We start from the raw sequence: 10,000 nt of genomic DNA on the forward strand, positions 1-10,000 counted from the left end.
CCTCCTCCTCCTCCTCCTCCTCCTCCTCCTCCTCCTCCTCCTCCTCCTCCTCCTCCTCCTCCTCCTCCTCCTCCTCTCACTGAGTCATCCCTTAGGTAAGTTAAGCCAACCCCTTCAGTACTGAGACGCATTTTTTTTTCCTTGAGTGTGATTTAACTATGGAGGTCACAGGATTAATGGCCACAGTCTTCACCATTTTAATCCCCCACATGAGTTTCTGAAGGTGTATATAATCACCAAATTGTCACCAGAATGAATAGAGAAACGTGTCATGGTGCTGAAGGGGTTAAGTCTAGTTAGGTAAGATTGGCTCAGGTTGGATTAGGTTGGGTAAAGATTGTATTATGTTGTGTTGAGTTGTGTTGTGTTGTGTTGTGTTGTGTTGCGTTGCTGGACATAAACACTGCAACACACACTCATACTGGCTTCCATATACTCGTGTTAAGTTAGGTTAGGTTAGATAAAGTTTGTGTTGTGTTAAGTTGTGTTGTGTAGTGTTACTGGACAGAAACACTGCAACACACACTCATACTGGCCTCCATAATACTCATCCTTGGGTTAAGTTAGATCAGGTAAACATTATTTTGTCTTGAGTTGAGGTGCGTTGAGTTGCGCTGTGTTGTGTAGTGTTACTGGACAAAAACACTGCAACACTCACTCCTACTGGCTTCCATAACACTCATCCTTGGGTTTAGTTAAATTAGATTAGATCAATATTATTTTGTGTTGCGTTTAGATAAAGATTGTGTTGTGTTGCGTTGCGCTGAACAAAAACACTGCAACACTCACTCATACTGGCTTTCATAATACTCATCCATGGGTTTAGTTAGGTTAGGTTTGGTAAAGATTGTGTTGTGTTGTGTTAAGTTGAGGTGCGTTGAGTTGCGTTGTGTTGCTTTGTGTTGTGTTGTGTTTCAGGACAAAAACTGCAACACTTACTCATACTGGTGTCCATGGCTTCATCCTTGGGCTTCCTCTTCCTGGGGCGCCCCTTGCCATGTGAACCCACGCCGTTGAAACATTGCATGCGCCCACTGTGGTCTGGCGGTGGGTAGCCCTGCAGCATCTCCGGGGGTAGGTGTGGGTGCAGGGCGTGGTGGGCCAGTGGGTGGGGTCCTTGGGGTATTGGTCCCCCCGGCAGCGCCCCTGGAGGCATGCCCATGGGGGTGACGTATCCGCTCTCCAGCAGGGTGGACATCTGAGGGCGTAGGAGGGTGAAGGATAAGGGATTGGATTCTCTTGAAGGATGCATAGCTGGAGTGTCAAGGAATAGGATCAGGAGTCAGTTATTTGTGGAATGAAGGATGTTGTAAGGGATTGAAGGATGTTATACAGGATTTGAGGGTAATAAAAAGGCATTGAAGGATATTAAAAGGATTTAAGGATATTTTAAAGGGTTTGAATGATAATAAAAGAGTTTGAAGGATATTAAAAGGATCTGAAGTATATTTTAAAGGATTGAAAGATACTAGAAAGGATTGCAGACCATCAAAAGGGATTGAAGGATATTAAAAGGGATTTAAAGATTTTAAAAGGGATTGAAAGATATTAAAAAGGTCTGAAGGATATTAAAAGAGATTAAAGAATATTTTTAAAGGATTGAAGGATATTGAAAAGAGATTGAAGGATACTGAACAGGATTGAAAGGTATTAAAAGGAACTGAAGGATATTTAAAAGGGAAGGAAGGATATTTTAAGAGAGAGAGAGAGAGAGAGAGAGAGAGAGAGAGAGAGAGAGAGAGAGAGAGAGAGAGAGAGATGGGGGCTGAGAGATAGGAAATGGGGATTTAGGGGGGGCGATCAATATGTATGGGGCCCTTTCACAATTTTTTGATATGAATTATTAACTTGATTTCCCCAATATTTGTGTCCCTGTGATTGTTATCTTACGGGACACTCTGCCGCCAATTAGCGACGCTGAATCAATACTGAGAGAGAGAGAGAGAGAGAGAGAGAGAGAGAGAGAGAGAGAGAGAGAGAGAGAGAGAGAGAGAGAGAAAACACACCCTTAAAAACTACAACTATAGAAACACGCCTCCTTCCCCATAGAAACTCCTATTAGAAGCTCACCCTCTCCTCCTCCATACCAGAAGTCATCCCCTCCCCTCCCCTCTCCAATCTAGAAGGCCTCCTCCCTCTCTTTCTCCTTCTCCCTTCCCCTTTCTTCCTCCCTCCTTCCTTCTTCCCCTCTCTCCCTCTTTCCCCCTTCCTCTCCAATCTAGGTCCCCCACTCCCTCTCTTTCTTCTCCTCCCTTCCCCTCTCTCCCTTTCCCCTTCCCCTTTCCCCTCCCTCTCTCTCCAAACTAGAAGGTCCCCCATCCCCTCCTATCCCTTCCCTCTCCCCACACTCCTCCCCATAAAACTAGACCCCCTTCGCTTCTACGACAAGAAACGCCCCCCTTACCCTCAAGAAAATTTCCTCCCTCTCTTCCCCTTAGAAACCCCCTTTTCACCCCATAGAAACTACCTGCACTCTTCCCCTCCCTCTCCCCTCTCCTCCCTTCCCCATCTATAACTAAAAACACGACCCCTCATCCTGCCCTCTTCCCCTCCCTCTCTCCCCTCCTCTCCCTTCCCCATCTAAAAGCACCTCCTCACACCATGCCTCTCCCCTCTCCTCCCCTCTCCTCCCTTCACCATCTATAACAAAAAATAAATAAATAAATAAAAACTTAACCCCTTCCCCTTCCCTCGTTCCCCTCCCCCCCCCCGTGACTTACCTGGTAGTGGTCCCGGCAGTAGATAACAGGGCCACACATGCCGAATTGGTCCCCCTTGGTGAGCTGCACGTGGCAGTGGGCGCAGGTGAAGCACTGCACGTGGTACACAAACTCACGCGCCCTCATCACAAACTCCGAGCTGCTGATGGTTTGAGAACATCTAGCGCACCGCCGCATGCTGAAGAACCTGCCGGAGGAGGAGGAGGAGGTGATGGTTAAAGGAGGAGCAAGAGGAGGAGGAGGAGGGGGAGAAGAAGGAGGCGTAGTTGATGGGTGTAAGAGGAAAAGTAGGAGGTGTATAAAGAAGGTAATAAGTATAGGAGGAGGAGGAGGAGGAGGAGGAGGAGGAGGAGGAGGAGGAGGAGGAGGAGGAGGAGGAGGGGTATTTGATGGGTATAAGAGGAAGAGAAGTAGGAGGTGAATAAAGAGGGTAATGTGTAGAGGAGGAGGAGGAGGAGGAGGAGGAGGAGGAGGAGGAGGAGGAGGAGGAGGAGGAGGAGCTGGCTGAAAGAGGTGATGGTTAAAGGAGAAGAGAAGGAGGAAAAAGGAGTAGGTGATGGTACAGGAGGAGGAGGAGGAGGAGGAGGAGGAGGAGGAGGAGGAGGAGGAGGAGGAGGAGGAGGAGCTGTCTGAAGAAGGTGTTGGGTATAGGAGGAGGAGGAAAAAGAGGAGATGAATGAAGAAGGTGAATAAGTACACGAGGAGGAAGAAGAAGAAGAAGAGGAGGAGAGAGGAAGAGGAAGAGGAGGTGCCTGAAGGAGGTAATAGGAACCTGTGTACTTCATATTGGACAGTTTATTCTCCTTTTTTCTTCTCCTAATCAAGTTTTTCTTCTGACTGTCTCATAAAATTGTGAGTCTTTAAAGAGATCACCTGAAAACACCTGTCTTGAATCTACACCTGACTTTTGTGGGATTGGATCATGTATGTGGTTTGTGCTAATATCACTTTTTTTTCTTTTTCTTCTTTCTTCTTTTTTTCTTCTTTCTTTTTTCTTTCTTTTTCTTTTTATTTTCTTTCTGTTTCTTTTCTCTTATTCTTTTTCTTTTTCTTAGTTTTCTTTTTGTTTGTTTTTCTTTTCTTTTGTCTTTCTTTTTCTTTTCTTTTCCTTTTTCTTTTCATTTCTCTCTCCTTTTTCTTTCGTTTTTTCTTTTTCTCTTTATTTTTCAACTTTCATTTCTTCCTCTTCTTTTATTTGTTTTCTTTTTCTTATTTCTTTCTACTTCTCTCTTCTAATTCTCTTTCTCTTTCGTTATTCCTTCTTCCCTTTTTTCTTTTATCTCTTTTCTATCTTTCCTCTTCTTTCCATTTTACTCTCCTTCCTCATCCTTTCTCCTGTCTTTTTGTCTCAACGTTCCCTTCAAGATGAGGATCAGTGCAAAGACAACAACAAGAACACTTATCCTAAACCAGCTTTACTTAAGAGCTTCCTTTATTAATTTAACATATGCAAATTGCTACCAGATGAAAACCACTTCAAATTTTTTTTTGCAGATTATACACAAAAGATTTATATATACAATTAAACCCCATTTGAACCGACATGTATTACTCAATATTACCCAAAACACGACAAAAACACTCACTTCTTTCTTGTATCCTCTTTATACTCACTCTTTTTTTATGTTGCTCTCCGTCTGGACATTTTTCTCTTGTATATATTGTAGCTGCGAAAAAGAATAAAAACTCATCTTGTGGTCCTTTTTGTTACTCCTTTCCATCGGTATCTGCTGCCTGTTGTCATTTTTTTTTTACCTTTTTCATAGTTTTTTTTGTCAAGGTAGCTAAGGTTTGGAGTGGATCTTATCTTGCACCGTGGGCCAGGTGTTGGATGAAGCTTTGTGTGGTGGTGTTGATCGTGTTTTTTTTTTTTTTGTTGTTTTTACCTCCGTCACTTGGTATAGATAGGCGTTGATGTGAGGAAGTGAGGGAGGAAGTATTAACCCCTTCAGTACTGGGACACATTTTCACCTTGAGATTTGCGTACGATTAGACCATTTTATTGACATTAGGAAGGGTCTATGGAGGTCAGAAGATTAATGGCCACAGTCTTCACTATTTTAATCCCCTACACGAGTTTCTGAAGCTGTAGAAGATCAGCAAATGGTAAGCAGGAAAAATCTGGAAACGCGTCATGGTACTGAAGGGGTTAAAGTAAGGAGAAGGAGGAGAAATAGGAAAAATACAGACAGAGAGTGTAGAAGGAAATGATAAAGAACAGAGAATAAAGGAGGAAGTGTAAGGTAAGGAAAGGAAAGGGATAGGAGGAACACACGGTTGGATAAAAGAGAATAGAAGGAATAAAAGAAAGAGGATAAAGGAGGGAATAAAGACGTGTGATAAAGTAAGAGAAGATGAAGAAAATAGTAAAGGAGAAATGCAAGGATAGGATAGCAAGAATAGAGGAAGAGAAGGAAAAAAAAGAGAGAAATTGTCAAGAAAAGGAAATAAAGAACAGAAAAGAGAAACTGTTAGCGTGAGAATGTGTGAGATAGAAAGGAGAAGATAATAAAGGAAGGAGAAATGGAAAGAATAGAGGGAGATAAAGAATAGAGAGAAATTATTACAGAGAGAATAAGGAAGAGAAAATAAAAAGCCATTGGTGTGATAAAGATAAGAAAGGAGAAATGCAAGGAGAGGATAGGAAGAATAGAGGGAGAGAAGGAGAATAGAGGAAAATAAGGTTCTGAATAGGGTGAGACAGGACACCACCGTAACGTCACCATCTGCTCGTCACCCCGTCACCCTGCCACCCTGCCACCTTGCCACCCTGCCTCACATGATCTCGTGTCGTGGCGGCGGCATACAGACCCACATAAAAAAAAGGGAAGGGAAAAGAGGAAAAAAAAGTATGTAAGCGGACGTTCCAGCCAATAAGGGCGGGGCTGGCTGTCACGTGACCCCGCCTCCTGTCACGTGATTGGCTGATAGCATCTCTGTTAGCACGGTCCGTTGACTTGACTGAAAAATTGGACTTCCTGGAGGAGCAGAGTGGATGTGGATGCACCGCCACGCCCTCCGCCGCCGCCCACGTCTTCCTGAATCATGCACACCCTTACGCCCTCACTCTTACTCCCTCCTCCCCTCCTCTCACTCCTTTCCTTCCTTTTTCACTTTTTCCATCCTTCCCTCCTTCCCTCACTCCCTTTTCTCACTCCTTTCCTTCCTTTTTCATGTGTGGTTACCTTGCCTTGCCTTATCCTTGCCTTGCCTTGCCTTGCCTTGTCTTGCCTTGCCTTGCCTTGCCTCACCTTGCACTGCCTCGCCTTGCCTTGTCCTGCCTTACCCTTCTTTGCCTTGCCTTGCCTTGCCTTCCCTCGTGTTTACCAGTCCACGGTGAAGCAAAACAAGACAAAAGACGTGTTGAGCCTCTCCCAGGGTTTAGGTGGGCGGGAATCGCTCTGTCTGACACTACCCTCCCTTTCCGACACTTGTTTATTATGTTCCTTCGATCCCGCGGTGGTAAAAGGGTTCGAGGGTGTCTGGCCGAGAGGAAAGAGGAGGAAAAGGAAGGGAAGGGTCGGTGGGAGGTGCTGCGTGGGCTGTGGGGCTCCTATAGGTTCATGGTGTGAGTGAAATTGTGGTAAGGTTGTGGAAGAGTGGAGTGTGTGTGTGTGTGTGTGTGTGTGTGTGTGGTAGTGAGTGTTGATGAAGATAGTGGTGGTGGTAACAGTGGTGATGGTAGCGAGTGGTTGTGGTGGTAGTAGTGGTAATGGTGATGGTGGTGGTAGTGGTAATGGTGGTAGTAGTTGTGGTGTTAAGGTGGATTACTTTGTTTTTTTTAAGGTGATGTGGTGGGGGTGGTGGTAGTGGTGGTGGTGGTGGTAGTAGTGGTGGTGGTGGTGGTGGTGGTGGTGAAGAGGCTCAGAGAAATAAATGAAGAGAACGTTTGACTGAGTGAATTCTTGAGTTAGGTTAGGTTAGGTTAGGTTGGGTTGGGTTAGGTTAGGTTAGGTTAGGTTAGGTTGGGACACTCGTATATAGAAACACTTTGCTCTCTCACCACGTCTGTTTTCCAAGGCCACAGAGATGACTAGCGGGAATTTCAAGAGCATTTCTACAGTCAATAATGCAGAAACCATGTCACTCTGCCTCTAGAACCATAGAAAACACTTTAAAAACTCGCGTAAATTTAAATAAAGCCTTTTGAAATAGTGAAGGCGAAGCAAAGAAGTGATTAAGAAGAACGAGCTATAGAAAGATAAATGTCCAGATAAGATAAAAAAAATAAATGCACAGTGGATGAATGGACAGAGAAGAGAGAAAAAACCAGGCATTCACTTCCTCTCCCTCTCCTCTCCTCTCCCTCTCCTCTCTCTCTCTCTCTCTCTCTCATAAACACCACAACCAAACGAACCAAAACACGAGACAGGAAACAAAAACAACAAATACACGACCTTGCATGTCACTGCCCGCGTATCGTATCACTTCCCTCCTTCCTGCATGTGTCACCGTGTCACCGTATCACTGCCTCACTTCCCTTGCCACTGCACGCTACTCACCCTGCCACTCAACCCTGTACTAATGCCAGAGTGCTCATTTACTGTCTAAGCCTCACCCTGCCATACCCTCAATATACCACCCTGCACACTACTTACCCTGTCACATTCCCTGTATTAATGTCAGGGTGTTTATTTACTGTTTAAGCTTCACCCTGCCACCCTGTCACCCTACTAGTACCCTGCCATACCCTAATAAACCCTAATAAACCAACTGCACACTATTCACCCTGTCACCCAACCCTGCACCAGTACCAGGGAGCTTGTACACAGTTTAAGCCTCACCCTGTCAGACATCCACCCTGCCAGCACCCTGCCATAATCTCAATATACCCCCTGCACACTACTAACCCTACACCAATACCAGGGAGCTTGTATACAGTTTAAGCCTCACCCTGCCAGACTTTCACCCTGCCAGCACCCTGTCAACACCCTGTCAGTACACGGGGCTACTGGGAACTCGATGATGGAGAGGAGAGAAGGAAAAATAAAGAGAAAATAAACCGGGAGCGATCTCTAAACCCTTCTTTGTTTGTAGTTAGTCTTCTTTACTGATAAGGAGAGATAAGGAGGAGGGGAGGTGTGTTTGGAGGGACAGAGCGGCGGCGGCGGTGGTGGTGGTGGTGGTGGTGGTGGTGAGGGCAGAGTTAAGATGTGAGTTTATGCAAGGTGAATGCTCCCACGCTCGCTTCTTTAGAGTGAGCGGTGGGTATGTGTGTGTGTGTGTGTGTGTGTGTTTATTGATATGTTCTAGTGTGATGTTAAAGTTACGAGCATTCACACACACACACACACACACACACACACACACACACACACACACACACACACACACACACACACAATGATATTAGAGTTAAGATTAAATGCACACATTCACTCACTCACTCACTCACACATGAGGACAGTGACGGTTCTCTCTCTCTCTCTCTCTCTCTCTCTCTCTCTCTCTCTCTCTCTCTCTCTCTCTCTCTCTCTCTCTCTCTCTCTCTCCACAAATTGTTCTCGTTTATTTTACTCAATTATTCTTAAATTATCCTAACTCTACCACCACCACTACCACCTCCTCCTCCTCCTCCTCCTCCTCCTCCTCCTCCTCCTCCTCCTTAAAGAAAAAAGTAAAAAAAGTAATAAAAAGTGAGTCTTGACATGCGTGCAGTGAATTGAGAGTCCAGGAAATGATTAGTATTATCCAAAAGTTACGATGTGTTCTTTTAGGGAAACCGTCATTAACACCCCTCCCCCCTTAGACCCCAGACCCCCCGAACCCCGAACCCCAGACCCCCAGACCCCCAGACCCCCAGACCCTCAGACCTTCACAGCCTTCTACCTCTCCCCTCACCCTTTTAGTCCTAATCTCAATTTCCAGCCCCTTTCACTCCTAGCCCTCAGTTCCCCTCCCTCTCCTTACCTCTTTACTTCTCCCCTCAGCCCTTTAGTTCCTCTCCCCTCAGCTCCTAGTCCCCATCTCCTCAGCCCTTTAGTCCCTTTCCCCTCAGCCTCCAGTCCCTTCTCCCCTCAGCCTCTTAATTCCTCCCCCTTCACAGTCTTAGTCTCATTTCTCAGTCAACAGTCCCTCTCCCCTCACCTTCTAGTCCCTTTCCCCTCAGATCCCTAGTCCCACTCCTACCAGGCCTCAGACATCATACCCTCCCCTCTCCCAATCTATGACTAAAAACACCTTCCCTCACCCTGCTCTCTTCCCCTTCCTCTCCCCTCTTCCCAATACTTTCTTTTTCCATTTTCCTCTTCCTTTTTTTCCCCTCTCTCTCTCTCTTCTCTCTTCTCTCCCTCTCATCTGCTGTCTTTCTTCAATCTTTCTTCCTGTTCCTTTTTTTATCTTCTTTTATCCCTGTTTTATCTTGTTATTCCTTTTCATCACTGTTTCTTCTTTCTCCTTCTCTTTCGCCTCACAATCCTTTTTATCCTTCTTTTTCTCCCTCCTCTTTCGCACCCGATCCAAACCTTTATTTATTCTCCTCCTCCTCCTCCTCCTCCTCCTCCTCCTCCTCCTCCTCCTCCCCTTCCTCCCTTGTACACGCAGGTAAACGGAGGTAGCGGCGGAGACTACACCTATTCACCTTACGTAATTGAGGGTTTAACGAAGACTCACCTGACCGGGGGCTATTCTTACCTGGCAGAACCTCACCTTGTGTTTTATACGTGCGTGATTAGCTATTAGGCCGGTATAGGTGGTAAGAGAGAGAGAGAGAGAGAGGAGGGAGGGAGAAAGATGGAGGGAAGGGAAGAGAGAGAGGAGGGGGAGGGATGAGAGAGAAGGTGGGGAAGATAGAGGTGGGGAGGGAAGATAGAGGTGGGGAGGGGAGAGGGAGGTGAGAGAGAGAGAGAGAGAGAGAGAGAGAGAGAGAGAGAGAGAGAGAGAGAGAGAGAGAGAGAGAGAGAGAGAGAGATTTCATATTGGTATTAAATTGTGATGGTTTCTCTCTCTCTCTCTCTCTCTCTCTCTCTCTCTCTCTCTCTCTCTCTCTCTCTCTCTCTCTCTCTCTCTCTCTCTCTCTCTCTCTCTCTCTCTCTCTCTCTCTCTCTCTCTCTCTCTCTCTCTCTCTCTCTCTCTCTCTCTACCTTGAATAGTCATGGAATTGCGGAGAGAGAGAGAGAGAGAGAGAGAGAGAGAGAGACATCTATCTCTCATTTATCTTTCATATATTTTACTTATTATTTTCACGGAACTGTTTACAATTTACTAAAGTGGCAATATATTTCTTTCCAGAGTTAAATAGGAGGAAAAGGGGATATCTCTCTCTCTCTCTCTCTCTCTCT

The 10,000-nt window shown here is 45.6% G+C and overlaps 1 protein-coding gene across 3 annotated transcripts in view; it reads right to left on the reverse strand.

Annotated features, from left to right (window-relative positions):
• Nucleotides 1–10,000, reverse strand: part of LOC123513625 (LIM/homeobox protein Lhx9-like) — a 122,151-nt gene that overhangs the window by 44,565 nt on the left and 67,586 nt on the right. For all 3 annotated transcript variants that reach the window (XM_045270894.1, XM_045270895.1, XM_045270896.1), the window contains exons 4-5: nt 2,721–2,907; nt 940–1,198 (exon numbers count right to left, since the gene is read on the reverse strand). In XM_045270894.1, the coding sequence (XP_045126829.1) occupies nt 940–1,198; nt 2,721–2,907 (446 nt within the window). The remainder of the gene's footprint in view (nt 1–939; nt 1,199–2,720; nt 2,908–10,000) is intronic.

This window comes from Portunus trituberculatus, chromosome 36 (genome assembly GCF_017591435.1).
Source record: "Portunus trituberculatus isolate SZX2019 chromosome 36, ASM1759143v1, whole genome shotgun sequence".
NCBI classification, from domain to species: Eukaryota; Metazoa; Arthropoda; class Malacostraca; order Decapoda; family Portunidae; genus Portunus; species Portunus trituberculatus.